Source organism: Ciconia boyciana, chromosome 6 (assembly GCF_034638445.1).
Source record: "Ciconia boyciana chromosome 6, ASM3463844v1, whole genome shotgun sequence".
Classification (NCBI taxonomy): domain Eukaryota; kingdom Metazoa; phylum Chordata; class Aves; order Ciconiiformes; family Ciconiidae; genus Ciconia; species Ciconia boyciana.
In genome coordinates, this window is record NC_132939.1 from 38778672 (window position 1) to 38799321 (window position 20650).

At 40.3% G+C, this 20650-nt stretch overlaps 1 protein-coding gene across 10 annotated transcripts in view; it reads right to left on the reverse strand.

The window, feature by feature from the left end:
- The window catches only part of STXBP6 (syntaxin binding protein 6), a 128467-nt gene that overhangs the window by 76680 nt on the left and 31137 nt on the right, over positions 1-20650 (reverse strand). For 4 of the 10 annotated variants that reach the window (XM_072865301.1, XM_072865297.1, XM_072865295.1 and 1 more), the window contains one exon: positions 9914-10099. The exons of 2 other annotated variants lie outside the window; for them this stretch is intronic. In XM_072865301.1, coding sequence (XP_072721402.1) covers positions 9914-10067 — 154 coding nt within the window. In that variant the 5' untranslated portion in view covers positions 10068-10099. Of the gene's footprint in view, positions 1-9913; positions 10100-18008; positions 18117-18837; positions 18959-19824; positions 20034-20650 lie in introns of those variants that run through there. 4 more of the 10 variants (XM_072865293.1, XM_072865294.1, XM_072865296.1 and 1 more) reach the window with 4 other exon arrangements.

The following is a 20650-nucleotide window of genomic DNA, read 5'->3' on the forward strand; positions in this document are numbered from 1 at the left end:
ATGTTTCTCATGGCCAGAGATTCTTGCTCACACATTTGCACCAATTCAGCTGCATGAGCACTGGTAAAAAGCTTCAGTGGGCTGCTATGGTCAGCTCACTATATAGACACATGAACATCAGTATAAGCACTAGAAAGGCAGTCAGAGGCATCACTCCACAGAAGTCAGTCCATGAATAAACATGAAGTTGCCATTAAACTTGAATCTAACTACGTGTGTGTGGAAACCACAGAACGTTACATCAATTTAACTCTACCCACACCAGCAAATTGTATCACTTTGACTTAGTCAACACGAATGCAAAATTTGCACAAAATCTGTGTAGGGTAGATCTCTGAGTCACTGGAAGCAAAAGCAGCCACTGACTCTGCACAACGAGAAGGTTTTAGAGGGATCAGTAGGCAATCAAAGAAAGTCTTCAATGTGTCTGTGCTTTCACATTTAAAAAAAGCCAATAAAAAGGAACAGTGCATTTATTTTCAACATTTTCTGCATTGCAGAATCCTGTCCATTGACTTCCAGAATAGTTTCTCCATTGGCCATCAGAAAGTTAGCAGGTATTTTCAGATAAAATGCAAAAGTGTTAGGCAGAGAACTGGTGACGGCAGCCACACTTTTTATACCGATGATTAGTCCTCAAGGAACTCATCCAAGACATAGCAATACTTAACATCCCTCTTCTCTGAGGGACAGAGTACGAGTCTTTACATTAAAGCCACCATCTGCAACAGGTAGCCCATGTGTTAAGTACAGGTACCAGAAATATTTCCCCTGATCCCTGATTGAACATACCAATCTATCCCCAGATGTTTGGCCTGCTGTGCCAATCTGGGTCCATGGCACTAAGGAAAGCGCCACAACTGGACTGCAGTTGTCTTCAAATGGCTGTCCAGGTCAGAGCTTGCAGAAGACTGGACCACCATTTGGTATGCATGTTCTTCTGGGCTGACTGAATCTCTCACATCAATCATGTTCTATTTTGCGTAAATAATTAAACATTCAATGGAGAGTCTGATATCTAAGTGGGTCAGACTCAAAGTGAATGCCCTGTGTCTGACCATGAACACTGATGTATCATTCTCATTCCTTAATACAACATTTAAACAGAGGGGAGATGCCCCCACCAAATACGCAGTAATACCTCAATACACCCTATGGGGACATGATTACAGCATTCTCCTGGAAAGTCAGTGGAAAAATCAAGTTTACTACTTTGGTTTCTCATATCCTGAGAAGGAACCATGAGAATCCTCTGCACTATAAGCTCCTGAAAATGGGATGTTCTCTTCAACAAGAAAATATAGAAAATAAATTGGGAGATTGTCACTTCAGTACAGTAGCAAAACTCAAATGGAAAGAAAATGAGAGCACATTAGGAAAAAGCTGAATTCTTTTGATATGTAGCTCCTTCTCACTACTTTCTGATTTTCAGTTCAGCTACCATGCTGAAAACTCAATTGCACTTAACCTGCCCTTGAACTCCCCATGAAGTTATGGCCAATTTCTGGCAGCCATCGCAAGTGAGCTTCAAAGGAGCAAGAGATATAGGTCATTCCTGGGTAATATTCTATTCCATAAGCAGCCACTATGGGAGGAACAACAAATTCATATTTGGAGAAACAACTTCATAGCACCATTGGCTCTAGGGGCAAAAAACAGAATACAAAGCTCATGTTGGAAGTGCAACTGAGTGGTGTGGTTAGATTATCTGCTGAAGTAAGTGTGCTGTAAGAGCACAAAGGAGGATATTCACATAACTACTTAAGCTAATAAGGCAAGCCTGCCTCTCTGTATGCTTAGAAACAGAAGCAAAAAAAATTCCCAAAACCTTCTGAGATAACTGCAAATAGCTTTCTAAGCTATTTACTGGCTGTCTTCTGAAAAAGTTTGTGGCATGGTCAATAAGGTTAAATCTTAAAGAAGGAAGAAAGACCCAAACACACTCTCCCCCTGCATGTACATCTTATTTTTGTATATTCTTTCTTATGATTTCTTTGCATTTCCTTTTGGCTTTTCTAGCGCCTTTCTTGATAGATTGTACTTTTGCATAAAAGCCATCAAAAAAAACCCCCTGAACTGACAATATGTTAATAACACTATTAAAGTTGTAACCACAGGGGGAAAACGTTCCACTCCCAGTTTTAAACAACTTCAGCTTTACAGTCAAATCTCAAGCTTTTCAGCAGAAGGACTAGAAAAGGCAGTGCAGCTAAGCCGAGAGTGTTATGACACACAGGAATTCAGGTTCAAAAGGAACCATCTGGTTCATTCAGTTCACTGCAACTGCAATAGATTTTTAGTCCCGAAAGGTCAATGCCACATCCATATGTACAAGCTGGAACACTTCCAATGCACTGTAACAAATTAAAAACCTTTTTAAATATTAGAAGTTACTTAAAAAACATAGTGATATGGTGTCAAAGGAAATAACACACACAGAACTGTGCACAAGCAAGTAGGAGAGATCGCCAGTGTCCTATATTTCTGAAGTGACCTTTTAAGTATTTTATACTTAATTCAGAATTCTAAATAAGGCTAAGAACTATTTAAAAAAAATGTTTCAATTATATAAGACAATGATGACAAAATTAAAACTTAGATCTGATCCAATAACTGTCACTAGGTCTGCTAGTGTGGAGGAGGTGATAAATATCTACTTTCAGCTTTGCATTTCTTGTCTTTTCTGTGTTAAATCTTCTAACATTAAACAACAACAAAAAAAATCCCAGTTTTTCATTTTCTCTATTCTGCCTACAGCCACCCCACCTCTGTGTTTCCCATCTGTCTACTCCTTTCTTGCTGTTCTTCAACTAAGTAACTCCCAAAAGATCTCTCTTGGCTCTGCGTGCCAGTCTAACTTGGCCAGCCCCACTACTACAGCAGGCTAGAAGGTTGCAGGTAACCCAGCTGTTCAGTTTCCACCAGTCCGGCAAGCAGTCTTGTTACAGCTTTCTTACCTGACTCCAGTTTTAGATGACAGGCTTTAGGCACACCTTTTTGGAGCATTACTGAGTATTTCCTTCTAACCAATTCAGTATTTAATACTGTCAAATAAAAAAATCCAGTACATATTTCAAATACAAATTTTAAGGAAGAATCTCCCTTACTCTCACATCATGCTCTGTTCAATATTTGATTCTTTTAATGCTTCACTATCCCAACTCTGAGGCCTAAGGGCATTCTCCCTGCTCAGCATATCTATCCATGTTTACAAAAATGCAGATAGACAACAATTATGATATAATGTATTTTCAACTCAACACAGAAAGGAAAACATTTAACTCTGATCATAACAATTTGTACAATTTGTCAGTTACAAACTCAGCAGTAAATAAAAGTAGCTATCACAATGGCTGATGTTTAAATTCCTGTATCCTATCTTGACTGAAACTACAACTAGGCAGGATATTTTATATCCCCAAATATTTATAAATCCCTTAACAAGTCAGTTTCTATGTGTATTCTTTCAACCGACAAATTCAGTACTAAACAGTAAATTATCAAATTCCTTTTAGCAAAGGCCAAACTGAATTAGTCCAAAGAAACTAAGAACACAAAGACATTCCAGTCACTATGTTTGCCTAATACATAGCGAACCTGGGAAAAATGGGACAAGAGTCAAAGGCTGATAAAGGTGTTTCCAAGACAGATGTTGCAACACTCGGCGTTAAAGTACATCACTTGAAATGGAAACTAAAATCCAGAGGTAGCCACCACTGTGTCTCATTCGTTGTACCAAATCACAGAAAAATGGAAGATTACCAAGTATATTCTGTTATCCCAAGATATAGTTCATCTTGGACCGTTTGCGGACACAGCTAAACTGCCATCCCTACATTAACTTACCCTTACTAAAAGAAAAATTTTTCTTTATTTGTAATACAACTTCTTGCTGCAACTAAAACCATTACTGCTTCACAGCCATCAAGAATAGCAAAACCCATGGTTTATCCTTGTCACAGTTTCCTTTAACCACAGGGGCAGAAACAGTTGTTCCCTACTCCTTAGTTTTGTGCCATTGATTATTCCCAACTAAATAACTAAATGCACTTGACCCTATTGAATTGCATCACCTTTCTGATCAGACTGTTTGGACCTCTAATATTGCCCTCAAACACAAACACAGCCAGGCAGTCCTCTCCCTAGTCACTTGGTTGTCTACTGAAATTACCAATCATACTGTACATTCCATAATATAAACTATAAGTGTATATAAAACAACTGGTCTCAGATCCCTGCAAAACCCCACTAATAGTGGGCCACAAAAGAGGGCTCTCCCAATACAATTATGCAGCCTTTCAGTGCCTCCCATACAGGAATTTTATTTAGATCCTGAATGCTTCTCCTTGTCATCAGCGAGAAACTCTGCTGAAGTCAGGACATCTGCTGTTTCTTCCTTACTCATAATATGTTATCCTGTTGCAGAAAGACTTTAGATGCATCTAGGATCATTTAATCTCTTAAAATCCATGTTGGCTGCTACACATCAACATGGGGGTGGGGGAGCTAAAGGGGAGCTAGGTTCTCCAGAATGGCAACTGAGTTAGCCTACAGAAAATTATAAGCACAGATCACACCTCTAACCCTTCCTCGTGAACATGGGTATCAAACACCTGGGTATTCCAAAACTGACTGCATAGCTCTAGAACAGGATTGTTCTTTAAAATAAGATGACTTAGAAAAAAAATTGGACTGATACTTGAAAAATTTGACTGCCAACGGAACAAGAGTTGAGCTTTGCTACAAAAGGTTAGTGATTTGAACATTTCTTTAAAAGATGGTAGACCTAGATTCAGTTTCCTCTGCGACCTGAGAAGATTGAAACCTGCAATCCTTACACCCCCAAAAGAGTATCCCAACCAGAAGTCTAGGGAACAGCCTCGGGAAATCAATCTTTAAACCCTTCCTTGAAGCTCAAGGGGGAGCTATATGGGGAGAATAACAAGCAGAACACTCAGCTGGAAATGAGAAGCCTTCCGTTTTGTCTCACTGTCCTCAGTATGTGTGTGCATATACCCTGCAGCTTATATTTTAACATAAGCATTTGTACATATGCATACAAATAACATTTCATTCAGTAACATTCAATAAATGTATATTTTGTGTGCATGTGTGTGTGTGATGTATTACACCAGTAGTAGAGTCACTGGGTTTTACTTCCTATGTTTTGAAAGTTTTAACACAGTTTTCAGTGGAAAAAAAATTGAAAGAGTCCATGAAAAACTATCTTCCATTTAGTTCAAAAATAATTGTGGTCTTCTGAGATTCACAGACCACTTCTTGTTCTTCCATGTGGGTGGTGATGAAGCAACAACACATAGTCCAAGGACAATCAAAAGAGACTTCAGGGCCTTGAGATGGTTGGTAAGGGAATCTGGAGCACAGGTAGTTTTTTCCTCTATCCTTCCAGTTGCAGGCAGCAACATTGGAAGAAACAGACGGACCCAGTCTATTACTGCATGGCTCCATGGCTGGTGTCACTGCCACAATTTCAGGTTTTTCAATAATGGGATGGTCTACACAGCACCAGGCCTGCTGGCATCAGATGGGATTCACCTTTCTCAAAGTGGGAAGAGGGTCTTTGCTCATAAGCTAGTGGGGCTCATTGACAGAGCTTTAAACTAGACTTGAAGGGGGAGGGGAAAAATATCAGGCTTGCCCGTGACAAGCTGTGTGATGACACGCCAAGGTTAGATGGGGTGCTAGTGAGGGCCCTCAGCCTGTTGCTCTGAGATGTGCTGGGTACACTGGAGCATACTTGAAGCCTTATGGAGATGAGACAGGGGCTCCTGAGGTAATAGGAGCCAACAGGCAAACACTGGTGAAATACCCCAAAGGAATTAAGGTGTGTTCCTCTAAGAAGGTGACATGGCCAACAGCCCAGCTGAAGTGCCTCTAGACCAATGAACGCAGCATGGGCAACAAACAGGAGGAGCTGGAAGCCACCATGCTGCTAGAAAGCTATGGTCTAGTTGCCATTACTGAAAGTTGGTGGGATGAATCCCACAACTGGAGTGCGGCTATCAATGGCTACAGGCTCTTCAGAAGGGACAGGTGAGGAAGGAGGGGAGGAGGGGTTGCCTTCTGCATCGAGAAATGGACAGATTGAGAAAAGCTGTCTCTGAAGAATGGCCATGAGCAGGTTGAAAGCTTATGGGTAAGAATTAGAGACCAAGGCAACAAAGGGAACCTCGTGGCTGGTGTTTACTACAGGCTGCCCAATCAAGGGGAGCCTATTGACGAAGCCTTCTTACTCCAGCTACAGGAGGCATCGTGCTTGCAGGGTCTCGTCCTGCTGGGGGACTTCAACCACCCCAACATCTGCTGGAAAAGTAGCATGGCAAGCTGTAGACAATCCAGGAGACTCCTGGAGTGCATGGAGGATAGCTTCTTAAGACAGGTAATAGACAGCCCTACTAGAGAGGATGCAATACTGGACTTGACGGCCACCAACGCAAGTGAACTAATCTGTGACATCAAGACTGGAGGCAGCCTGGGCTCCACTGATCATGCACTAGAGGAGTTTGCAGTCCTGGGGGATATGGGTCAGGCAAAGAGTAAAGTCAGGACCCTGAATTTTAGGAAATCAAACTTCCAGCTGTTCAAGGAATTAGTCAATAGGACCCCCTGGGACATCGCCCTCAGGGACAAGGGAGCAGAACAGAGCTGATAGATCTTTAAGGATGCTTTCCATAGAGCACAAGAGCTCTCAATCCCCAGGTGTAAGTAGTCAGGAAAGGAAGGCAAGAGACCAACATGGAGGAGTTGAGACCTGCTGGTCAAACTAAAGGGCAAGAAGGAAATGCACAGGCAGCAGAAGCAGGGACAGGTATCCTGGGAAGAGTATAGGGACACTGCGTGGTTGTGTAGGGATGGGGTCAGGAAGGCCAAGGAGCAGCTGGAGCTGAACTTGGCAAGGGATGCAAAGAATAATAAGAAGGGCTTCTACAGGTATGTCAGCCAGAAGAGGTAGGTCAAAGAAAGTGTACCCCTCCAATGAACACGACTGGCAAACTGATAACAACAGATGTTGTTACCAGAAGGCTGAGGTACTCAACTTTTTTGCCTCAGTCTTCACTGGCAACCTCTCTTCCCATACCTCTCGAGTAGATGGAATGCAAGACAGGGATTGGGGGACCAAAGTCCCTCCCACTGCAAGGGAAGATCAGGTTCATGATCACCTGAGGAACCTGAACATACATAAGTCTATGGGACCTGACGAGATGCATCCCAGAGTCCTGAGGGAATTGGCTGATGCAGTTGCCAAGCCACTCCATGATATTTGAAAAGTCATGGCAGTCAGGTGAAGTCCCTAGGGACTGGAAAAAGGCAAACATTGCAGTCATTTCTAAAAAAGGTAGAAAGGAGGACCTTGGGAACTGCCAACCTGTTAGCCTCACCACTGTGTCTGGGAGGATCATGGAACAGATCCTCCTAGAAGCTATGCTAAGGCACAGGGAGGTGATTGGAGCCAGCATGGCTTCACCAAGGGCAAGTCTTGCCTGACCAACCTAGTAGACTTCTATGATGGAGTGACTACCTCAGTAGACAAGGGGAGAGCTACAGATGTAATCTATCTGGACTACTGTAAAGCCTTTGACATGGTCCCCCACAACATCCACAACATCCTTCTCTCTAAATTGGAGAGATATGGATTTGACAGATGGACTGTTCGGTGGATGACGAATTGGTTGGATGGTTGCATCCAGAGGGTAGTGGTCAACGGCTCAATGTCCAGATGGAGATCGGTGACAAGTGGTGTCCCTCAGGGGTCTGTACTGGGAGCAGTGCTGTTCAATATTTTCATCAATGACATAAACAGTGGGAGCGAGTGCTCCCTCAGCAAGTTTGCAGGTGACACCAAGCTGAGTGGTGTGGTTGACATGCCTGAGGGATGGGATACCATCCAGAGGGACCTGGACAAGATCAATAAGTGGGCCCATGTGAACCTCATGAGGTTCAACAAGGCCAAGTGCAAAGTCCTGCACTTGGGTCAGGGCAACCTCTAGTATCAATATAGGCTGGGGGATGAAGAGATTGAGAGCAGCCCTGCCGAGAAGGACTTGGGAGTACTGGTGGATGAAAAGCTGGACATGAGCTGGCAATGTGCACTCACAGCCCAGAAGGCCAACCATATCCTGGGCTGCATCAACAGAAGCATGGCCAGCAGGTCGAGGGAGGTGATTCTGCCCCTCTACTCCACTCTGGTGAGACACCACCTGGAGTACTGTGTCCTCTGGAGCCCCCAGCACAGGAAAGACATGGAGCTGTTGGAGGGGGTCCAGGAGGGCCACGAAGATGATCAGAGGCATGGAACACCTCTCCTGGGAGGAAAGGCTGAGAGAGTTGGGGTTGTTCAGCCTGGAGAAGAGAAGGCTCCAGGGAGACCTTATTGTGGCCTTTCAGTACTTAAAGGGGGCTTATAAGAAAGATAGGGACAGACATTTTAGTAGGGCCTGTTGCAATAGAAAAAGGGGTAATGGTTTTAAACTGAAAGAGGGTAGATGATATAAGGAAGCAATTTTTTATGATGAATGGTGAAACACAGGTTACCCAGAGAGGTCATAGATGCCCCATCCCTGGAAACATTCAAGGTCAGGTTGGATGGGCTCTGAGCAACCTGATCTAGTTGAAGATATCCCTGCTTATTGCAGGGGGGTTGGTTTAAAGGTCCCTTCGAATCCAAACTATTCTATGATTCTTCCTCTGACCACTAGTTTTACTTCCAGTAAGATGCACACACTCAAAGGGAGCAAATGATATGCCTAAAAACCTAAGTGACTAAATGATCCTGTGATACCAAAGAGATTCACACACATACAGTTGGCAGACATAGAAACTACAAGGGATTTCTGCCTTTGTAGAGAGCTACCTGGACGAAGGGCAAGAAACCTGAAAGTGCACTGAATGCCTACTTCCAGGCAACAGAATTCCACTCTAAGTTTGAAAACAGGTGTGAACTACAAGCAAATCAGGATCACAAACTGCTTTCCAACTGCCTTGAGACATAATCTTAACTAAGGTAAATTTCACTACAATAACCAGAAAGTATTCAAAGCACAAAAAACAAGCTAGTCAAAATCCTACAATACCATAGTTAACCACAAGTTACCCAATCAATGGGTTTCATTTATACACATTAAAAAAATTAATTAGACCTTTACTTTTATTAGAAAGGGTAAAAATATAAAGCAAAACATCGTACAGCTGCTGCCTACCCTGTTCCTGAAATCCAGACTCTCATGAGTGCTGGTTTGACCTTGGAGAAACTCAAATTAATTTCATCTGAACACATTAGCAACAAATAGATCACTTCTCTCTGTTCCCAGAGACCTCTCAAAAAACATGTCTTTACACATCCTTCTCTTCTTCAATCCAAATATTTCCATCTTCATCCCTTTTAAAGTCAGGTGATTGACAGATAGCACCACTGTTCCGTTCAATGAACTGAAAATATTCTGGATGAAAGTTGCATATCTAAGTACCCAATGAACTGGTAACACACAGATGCAAATATGAAAAGAGCAGGAAAGAGTATTTGCTTCAAACAAAAAGTTTCAGGGCATTAAAAGGAAATACATTATAAAGTTCATCCCTCCAAGAAAGATCTTAACCTCAGTAAGTGAAGACTGTTACCAAATATTCTATTTGTTCATACTCTGCAGCTATGCTGTGAGAGAACACCTATTTTTTTTTAAACAATGAAACCACCTGTTCAATTTGTTATACGGTATAAATTTTAATAGCCTTGAGCATGTGGTTTCTCGAGATTAAAGACATAAGTGCCATAATGCTCTGGTTACATTATTAAGATTCGAGTCACCCAGCTCCTTATGGCTACAGATAATATCTAACCAGTTAATCAAAGATAAAGCAAAACAGATAACTGGATGCTCAAAATCATTAATCTTACCTGACAGGCAGATGTATGTTAAATATTCACCCTGACCCCCAGTAGCTAGGAAAGGAATCTTTTTTTTTGTTCTTCTTTTGACTTGGACAGCTCCCAGCATCCTTTCATCATGTGGGGCAAAAATTTCTTTGCTGATTGCAGATTTGGCATTCATTGTAGATCACAGATATAGCAGACTGCTGCTCTCTAAAAATAAAATAATAAATAAAAAAATATTAAACTCCTAAGGTATGTGACAGTCCAGCTAACTTACATGGGCATTAGCAGTTCTGACCTTCAAATAAAGTTTTTAATGATTCAAAGAATTTAGAATATAATTTCATGCACTTAGAGGTAGAATTTTCAAAGTATCTAAGTCTTCACTTAAGTTGTTTTCCATGCTTCTTAAATTCTCAAACTAGCTTAGCTTATTTTGGGCAGAAGCCGTCCAAGCTAGCACTTCAGTATGATGCAAAATCTTCTCAGAGGGACACCCTGTAACTTCATGCCACATAAAAGCTTCGTAAATTCCCTCTCTGGTAGCTGGAGGGAAGCTCATCTGTCCCACACAGACAGGGAAAGCACTGCAAGGGCGTAGGGAAGGAACGCTGTGGTTGAGTTCATCAGTGTCCTCTCTGAGCTTGGTTGTGCTGGCAGACAACAAGTCACGTTTCACAGGAGATACAGAAAGCTTGACTCAGTAAGACTGTTCTTTCAGGAGCACTGCTCTTGGTGACGGTACTTGATTAAGCAGCTCCTGCACCTTTTGCAGCTTTAGCACCTCTCCCCTCAACTCCTCTGTACTTACCAACTGGGCAACTGCACAGAAACAGTGTTAAAGAAACCATCAGGGTTCACGCAGACAAAACCGCACCTCCTCTTTTCTGCTAAGTAATTTTGACCCAGGTCAGTTCCTCAATGTGTTTCATAAGAAAACAGCACAGTCAACTTAGGAGAGACATTGGGAGGGGGAAGCATAGAACAGGGAGGAAGGAGGAGGGAAGCTGCTTCTTCAGGCGTGTCCAGCAAAAGAAGGGTGGAGCTTACAAAGGAGCCTAACTAAAGGAGAGGGAACTCAGTTACAGAAGGGATATTAACAGGCTCTTTATCTAGACAGCACCACAGTTATAACTCCAATTAGTTCTGTACTGAAACCTGTTAGTAAGTATATGGGTCCCACTGAGAGAGACTGCCAAATACCCCTTTTAATTGTTCAAATACAATCATGTTTCAATACAGATATATTAAATTCCACATCCCCATGTTATTAAGACTTTCAAGCTCACAGATGTTTTTTGACATCCTTTGCTTTCTTAGTATGAGTAAGATCATCTTCAGGTCTCAACTACTGAAGCCAGAAATTCTGCCTGTGGGACCATTTGATATTTGCCACAGTGTAACTATTAGAAAACATAGATAAAGTCCAGTCAAATTAGATTATGGAGCCAAAAGTCATGGATCCATTATTTTTAGTGTGCATACTATCAGCAAAGTAATTGTCTAACACTTTCAGTCTCAACATTTTGTTGGCACTTGATATTGATATTCCTGTATCTTAAAAAAAAAAAAAAAGCTGTATTCATGGAGGTGCAAGAGCACAAATTAGTCCAAATCAAATTCACCACCTATTTATTTTGGGAGGCAAATAGAATCCTTTGCCAAAATAATCTGTAATAGTATACCTCAGTTAACCAATACAGAGGTATGCAAATTCTGACAAGTTTTAGCATTAAGTTATTTTACACACACCTTTACAAAAATCAATTGCATTTAAAAAAAAGACCCCAAAGGAAAAATCCAGATCAATTTCAAAGGAAGAAAGAATGTGCAGCTCTTGAAAAGATGTGATTTCATAACTCCTGCCATGTAAGTTACCTATCCTTTTGCAACAAATACATCAACATGAAAAAAGAATCAAAAGAATACATACCCGCTAGTTACTTAGAAAAGGCTGTTTTCAGATTCATGTTCATTATACCACAATTCTTTCCTCTTCTGTGTTAAAATATCTGTAGTATATCTTATAACAGCATGTGAGCTGCTGGCAGTTTATGACTACTTTGTTTTGGTTTTTTGGGTTTTTTGTTTGTTTGGGTTTTTTTAATTCAAGGCCACTGTCAATAATTATGGGTTTAATCACACAGACCTTCTGACTGAGATAAAGACTGATAGTCTTTGCAAAAATAACTTCAGTCTCAGACCTTCACATGCTTAAAGAATTTTCAATAAATAGCTTACTGGGAAAACACACACAAATGCTGTCAGGTAAAAATATACTCGAGTCACAGCCAACTGAAAAACTGTTCTCCAGCGTGCAACGACCTGATGCTGTTAATTCTGCAACTAAGTTGTTGAATAGATGTTCTCAGACGTTTTCTTGAGGTTCACACACTGCAAAATAAAGTGTGCTTTCAAAGACATACTCAGTGATGTAAAGGCTTCCCGGATTAAGAGAGGATGTAAGTTTTCCCTACCTACAACTGGTTGTAGCAGAAAACGTTATTGGTTTATAGCTTCAAAACTTTCATATAGCACTTCAAGATTTACTTTAAGGATATTACAAACAATAGGTCTTGTATATAGCTGCATTTGATAGGACACTGCTGAACAAGAGGCAAGCCAAACAAACAAGAGACACTATCCAAATCCTATTTCATAGATTACCCAAATCATTTTGCTTTATATGTGCACTGCAACTTATAGTATGAAACTAGAATGACTGCCACACAGATAATAACCCAAAATAAATGCACAACCTAGAGAGGTATGTTAATTAAATCTCCTAGGTATACACATATCTATCTCAACGCAAGTGCTTTTATGCACAAACATACAAATCCAACTTTAAATAAAGCCCAGCTCAACACAATATCACAAGACAGATTAAAACCTCTCTTTCAGCAGAGATACAGAAGACATGACATAGAACAATCAAATATTGCAGTTTATTGCTGCATGCTGTTTTTTGCTTTGTGATTAAGCTGGTTGTATAGACATCCACCAGAAGTTGTACACAGACAGATGCTGTTGACACCAAATGTTGTAACTGCAACCTCTTACTAAAGCATGCACTCACTGCCTAGGATCTTTCTGTTCCCAATACTTGGTTTACAATAGCCTCAGATGTCAGAAATAACCAATTAATCTAATGCATTGTTACTTGATATGATTGCTGAATCTAATGTGGAAACTGACACTGGCACAAACCACAAAAGCCTAATTGTTTAAAAAAGAAAACAACTAACCATGCCTTGTGTGCAAACAGACTTCTGAGATTGAGCTTTCAGTATAGTTTGGATGAAGTTGTTTTTCACAGGTCACAAAAAATCAGCATCTGGGTTTAAATAAGCTACCTTCTGCATCTTTACTGGTGGATCTATGGGAGTTGGACTCGATGATCCTGATGGGTCCCTTTCAAATTGAGATATTCTATGATTCTATGAAAAGCAAAGGTTATATTAAAGTCTTAAGCAACTAAAACATTGCAGCACTCTTCTTTTTCAAAAGCAGGCATAATGGAATCTTTTTATTAGTCATACTAAAAAATATGGAAGACTTGCTCAAGGAACATGCATAAAAGTCTCAATTTTTCCCATTCTCCAACAAAAACACCTCTTTTCATCTAAAAAAAAAAAAAGATGCTGGCGGTACATGCAAAACTTCATGTAATACATGCAGATTTCTTTACACAGTAACGTTTGTTCTTGGCGCACATTCCAGGATGAATTCAAACCATCAGCAGTTTCCATTCATGGCCCATGTGGACTCACACGCTGCGGAATGCAAACAGTTTCCCTCGTGCTCAAATATAAAATGCCTTAAAAATTGAACCTTTTACTGGAGGATCTCTGAGCACTCTGAGGCAGTGCATTACTGTTCATGTTTACCCCTCTGTGGCAAGAGGGATTTAAACGTTTCAGTAAATGTAAGAGTCTTTAAAGAGAGCCCACATTTCCCGCCTCACACGCTTGCTTTGTTCCATATACTTAATTGCACTCAAGTTATTATAATGATGCTTTTGGCTGAACAAAGAAAATTCCATTTTCCTCCTGCAGATTTTCACTCCAGCCATCACAGTGTTATGGAAAAGGATGTCAACATTTACACTGTGCCCCCAGCGCTCAACAGAAACACCCAAGAGGGAAGATTCCTGTGCAGATTTGAACTAGTGCCTGTAACAGACTGCCCATTTGCATCTCCTCACATCTTTCTCTGCTGCAATTCTTTTCCATGGTATTTCTATCGCTAAAATCTCCTCCTAGGAACAGCTGACCATTCCTCTATATGTGCACGTGAGGGGGTGGGGATTAAAAGTAATTTCTGAAAAAGAGATATTAAATAAAACCAAGATACTTAAGCTGATACCTTCACAGATCCCACACGTTCAGTAACAAAAAACTTGGACCATTTTCTGGTCAGCTAGAATCTCAGACTGTTTTTGGGCAGACAGCCAGCAAGTGGCTGACTTATCTTTATATCCAGATGTTTTATAGGACCATGCAAGTAAGTGGAAAAAAGGAGATCTACAGTATCTTTGTTGAGGTATTGGTACACAGAATGAACTGAAACTAATCCTCAGCATGCAGAATTTAAATAGTAGTAAATTAGCAAGGAGAAAGGAAATAAGAAGCAAGAGAAGGAAGAGCAAGTAATGTTTTCCAAAAAAAGAAAAAATGTTCAGTATCTTAAGTCTCACTGTTTTCAAGGATCTTTAATTTGATCACAAACAGGGCTAACCACTGAAATGCTGCCTGCAGTGTGAAATCATCTGAGCAACCAACTATCACCAGGCTGTGCTGGTAGCTCTAGCAAGCACTCAAATGTGCTTTTAATAAAGCCAGACAGAAGACATCTACTTTAAGAAATCATTGCAAAATGCTATTACTAAAAGCCCAGCTTCTGCTATTGTGATAATTGTCTGATATTTACTTGCTGGAAGTGTTGAGACTACATATTTGCTCATTACCATTCACCAAAATTCTGTATGTGTTGTTGTCTCAAACAAATAGCTAGTACAACTTTGGAGAAGCACAAAATCATTGCTAAACCAAGGCAATTAATTTATAAATTCTTAAAAAGCAAATATTAGACTCTATCCTAAAGGAATAACACCAAGTTTAATTAGCTCTGCAAACAAGGATTAAACCAGTAGATCAACCTTACTCTAAGAAAGTCAAGGTAAAATCTTTAAGAGGCTTCAACATAACAAGAAGAACAGAATATCTTCTGTCATCCTTCTATTTGCAAAAATCTAACTTTGCTTGATAGATTTTTATTTAAATTAGGACAATAGTGGCAGCCACTGTACAAGCCATAAAAATTCTATTACATCCTACTAACATGAGTTCATGACTTTTAGAAGTATTTAGTGAAAAAAAATAATCACTCTCCAGAGTTATTTGTAGGCAGTCACATTTCCAATTCATTTTTTCAAATAAGCTTTCAGTGATGACTGGTTCATTTGAATAAAATATTAACTCTAGAGTATGACAATTATGAAATTTTAAACTGTATTTGTGGCAATTTAAAATAGAAACAAGAAATGTCTTTTTACTTACATATATAACTACAAAGTAAACTGTCTGCCCAATCAAGCTGAACTGGACACAAGCAGACTTCAGAGATTAGTGACTCCTAAATCCAAAACTCGCGTCTTTCTTGCAGTGAAGTGACTTTTTTCTGTAAGTGGAGCCTACAGAGGCTTTATATCGCAGCCCACCCTGATTCAAGGCCAATGTTTGGCAGAATGTACTGTAGGTTAGAAATACACACCTTCTTAACTTTGTTTTTAACCAAGCTACAGTTTGGTTACGAGGATTTAATAGTGTTCCAGCATTGTTTACTGACCCCTTAGAGCAGCCTGGTTTGAATGATCTATGAAGCTCTCAAAAGACTCCTAGAATAAGCAAAAGGAATGGGAACCAGACTTTGTGCCCTGCGAACATGTTCTTCTTTTTCTTGACTAAAAACATAAAGAGGAGGAGCAAAGTGCACAGTAGTAATACGTTAAAGTCAGACAGAAGCAGTTAAGTGCTTAAATATTTGACATGTTTCTTCACCTGAGGCAGGCAGCTTGAGGCCTTCAGCAATTCCTACCACCTTTCATCCCAAAGGAAAGCCATTTGAGTTCTGTGCAAGTTGTATGGATCTATGAATCTAAAGAGATCAAATGCATCAAGAGCTCTGAATGGAATCGGTATTTATAAAGAAGTGATAAAAAAGGGATGCAGAACAGAAAGGTACCTTTGAGTTTATATCATCCAGTGCCTCAATCTGACAGACCGTAACACAATCCTTTTAAAAAATGAACAGTATACCTAGCAGTTTTGTTTGCCTCCCCCCATCACCCAGAAAAACCCCAAACATCTACTTACAATGACACATTATCAGGGACATCACAGAAATCCCACAAGTGGGTAAATGAGAGCCAGTCCCACTTCCACATAGAAGACAGAGCAGCTGTTTTCATTCCTGCACTCTGCTCTAGTAAATGTGTTACTGCAGAGAGAGTGAGAGGCATACAGCATCACGGTAACCAATACCCTTACTTCCTCAAGCCAGATGGTAGCCAAAGCAGAATACGCAACATCACTTGGTTCTTTTGAGGCTCTGTGCCCCAAACTCCCCCCAAGAGGTACAGAAAATTAAGTAGGAAGCAGTACAAGAAGGCACCTAGGAGGCATATTGATGGATGGGTTACTATATATTCCAGGTCAAACAATCTTTTCTTGTTCTGACAGGAACACAGCGATTCCAGATCTAGCAGCTAATGTCCTAGTAAACAGTATGGTGGGTCCCAGCTAAACTTTGCTCACAAGAGGATGTTAATTCTGAAGTGAACTTACAGTACTGCCAACTGGAAAAATCCAACTCAAATAAGACATATAACATTTCCGTACTGGAATTCTGTGTGTGAACGGCTGCAGACAGTTAGGAGCAGACTGCTTTAAACAGGCATGCAAGAAAACAACCATACATTCAAGAACTGCAGCAAATTAATTTTAATTGCTGCTTATGTTTTCATAGTATTTTGGATCAAGATTATACTCATAAGAAGTTAATGAAATAATAATGCAAGAATCAGTGGACATTGTGGACATTAATTCTCTAAGCATTTTCTTAACAGCCAAAAGCAGCAGTGTTCCCTAAACATGCTTTCCCGCAGACCCTGTATGGATAGCTGGGGGTGCTTCTGGGAGATGCCCCATGAAGGGAAAGGCACCTCAGTAGAAGATGGTACAGTCCTGACAGGTCCTCTCCGAGTGACAAGCAATAGCTGGGGACCCACTCAGAGAGGTTCACATTAGAAGAGTCCCAAAGTCTGAAAGTTGTTATTGTTTGAGAATGTATGGATTCGAAAATAAGGATGGACAACACCACATTAAGCAGCACCATCCAAACAATGAAACTGTTTACCAAATGGCAAATGAGAACTGCTTGGGAAGACTGCTACTGGAGTAATCTTTTTGAAACGGGAATGTTTTGAATGTCACAAAGAGATTCACAGAGCAACTTAGGAACTGCCAGATGTTATAACAAAGCCCCAGAGAGACCACATTTGCATTTGGGGAAAGTTGTATTTATTACTTCAGGACACTGGGACATTCATAGCAGTAAGAACTACTACTTCTGCATAGCAACATTGAAAATCATAGTCTTAAGAAATCAGCTTAATTCTTATGACCTTTTAGATATTTTTAGATGTTAAGACCAGTTATTACATCTGCCTTAGACTTTTATTTGCAGGCTGAACTATCACAGTTTATTCTGTCATTCCTCAGACTTCTTGTTCCAGACACCTCACCTCTCACTCTTTCCCACTGGCCTACATCTTTTTTTGAAATGCAGTCCTCAAATCTGGACTCACAGCTTCATTTATGGCACCAGAGTCAACTGGAAGAACTACTTGGTCGGTCACTGGAACAGGCTCCCCAGGGAAGTGGTCACAGCACCAAGCCTGTCAGAGTTCAAGGAGCATCTGGACAATGCTCTTAATCATATAGTTTAGTTTTAGGCAGGACTAATTTTAGTCCTGCCAGGAGCATGGAGTTGGACTCGATGGTCCTTATGGGTCCCTTTCAACTCAAGATATTCTATGATACTTTATAGACCTTACAGCGAACGCTCCTGCTTGTACAGCTGCTGCCATACATGGATCTTTTCCAACTGGTCAGCAAAAGACAAGAGCTTCAGTTCAACATCTACCATGTTCCTCAATCTTTTCCTGGGGAAAAAAAAGAAAAAAGAAGACATTTGACATCTAATTATTCCCACCTAACAGGGGATTTTTGTACTTACTACTTTCAGGCTACTCTCCAATACTGTAAGATCATTTTAAATTCCAATCCTGTCTTTCAACACTTGCAGGTCTCTAGATTGACACCCACCAAAACTCAGGATGTGCATTCTGTGTGCCATCACTTCAGTCAATTAAAATTGGTTGAGACCTAATACAGCCTCCCTTTACTCCTCCAATTAGAACTAGAAAGATACCAAGTCCTCTGAATACACTTCTACAATCATTTTTGTGTTCCTGCATCTTACCCTACTTCCATGTAAAGTTAATTTCCTTAGTTCACTCATGACTAACATCACATGAGACTGTATCAAAGGCACCATTAAAGTTGAGATATATCTGCCAGTTCCAACTTATTCACATGGCCTAATACTTTATCACAGAAACAAATCTGTGGTTTGAATTTTTTTTTTTTTTTGAGTTCTCTCTCCAGTCACCCTCTAGTTCCTTAAAAATAGGTTTTGTTCCATTGTTTGTCCAATATTTTGGCAAAGAAAAATCATTTACAAAAATGAAATTAAAGAATCTTGATGAGAAGGAGCAGCCCACATTCCCCAGGGAAAGGGGAACTGGTTTGAAGGACTGCAGTTTGGAGCATGCACAGCTTCTTTCAGTAGTTTGTGTTGTTTCAAATTTAATTTATGCCCACCTCCTGCATTTGTGCTGACAGAAATGATTGATTTCCCTGTCCACTTTTCTTTCTTACGACAGTGCTAGTGCTTATGTGGTAGTGCAGTGAACTAGACAAGAGAATTTATCCAGGTTTAATCCTGTTTAAAAGAAGAAAAACAGTGATTAATTTTGTTTTTATTCTGATCAGCTCCCTGACTCCATTCACTACACAGCTGTGTGCCAGTACATGCAAAGGAAGAGCAGGGGTAACATTAGGGCTGCCTCATGCACCAGCAGCATTAGTTTACAAGGATCATGAAACTGCGGTTTACAGACAGAACCGGAAATGTCAGGAGCTTTCATCAAATAGTGAAATTGGCTGACTGAAGACATGGCACAGAGCCAATCTAGACAAAACTTTTCAAAATCAAAAATTGCAACAAAGAAACAAACTGAATAAAAACTGGTAAAACAGAGGAGTTCATATGGGGCTTTCTCCTTGATAAGAACAAACATGTCTCAAGATAGGAGCAAATTTCTTGGTATACCGACTCCATTATTTGCTGGGTTAAACAGAGGCATAGCAAAAAGGCAGGTTGGAAGTTAGGCTCTGTTAGCACGCAGTGTGATTTCTGCACTAAATGAGAACCTGCTGCATATAGGAATATACAAAAATATTATGCAATGCTATTACTGCAGTATATCCTACATAACTAGAACACACTAAGTCACAGCAGCTACTCTGGCAAGACAGCTCACAGGAAGCTGAGTTTGACTTATTAGCATGAACAATCACAGCTGCTCAATAAGGACAAACTCTGCAAGTACTGATCACTGAAAAATCCGATGTTAAATGGATTCATAATTCAGTGTACCGGTTGCCAGAGAGATACAATATAACTACAGTATTAGCTAAAGGTGTTTTAAAGGGGAAAAAAAAAAACCCCACAGACCAAACCCACAAACTTTCAGCTAACAGGTAGCACATAGTACTCTTGCAACTGGCTTACTCCAACTAGAATACCTCAGTACGCTCTTAAATCATGTTTTCCAAATCCTCACAGTTCCATTTCCATTCCTCCTCATGTAACTGGTATTGGTACAAACTGCAGACTTCTGCACATTACAGTCATCTATTAAATGGAATATTCCAAAAGAGAACCAGGGAACAAAGTCAGGTGTCTCAGGCTGAAGATTTTCAATTTTCTGAACTGCAACCTGCAACACCCACATCTGAAAAAAAAAAGGGAAGTAAACTCTTTATCATTATGTTCCTTTATATTACTTTAATGCTGGGGAAGAGTACAAAAGGAGAGTAATACAGTGGGATAAGACATAACATCAAGGGATTAAAGCATTCTATTTAATCCATCCAAGGTGAATCAGCTTTCTCCGGTAAGTGTAAGTATTTTTTTCCAATCACTCCAAATGCGTGAGCAAAATCACTTACTAGCAAAATGCATAATTCTTTTAAGAATAGAATATATCAGGTTCTGGGGATATCAGAATCTCTGCAAGGGCAGAGAGACCTCCGTAAAGTATTACACCAACATTTTACCTGAGGGGAAAACAAGAACTGTGTAAAAGCAGTATAGCCATCTGTTGGCAGCGTGCTGATATTTTCTAGCAGTTAACTAAATACAGTTTTCTTTCTGGCAAATAACACGAGCTGAACACATTTCTGACCTGCTGCATACTTCTTCCCAGGAATCCTCCAACAGTAAGCATCACCCATTTCAAAATGGGTGAGCCCAATAAAGCTTGCAAAACTGTGAAGAGTCCTGCAAACTGAAGAAATTACAAAAAAAATGGTCTGCTCCAGTGTATTGTTCAAGGGATGTTATCACCTC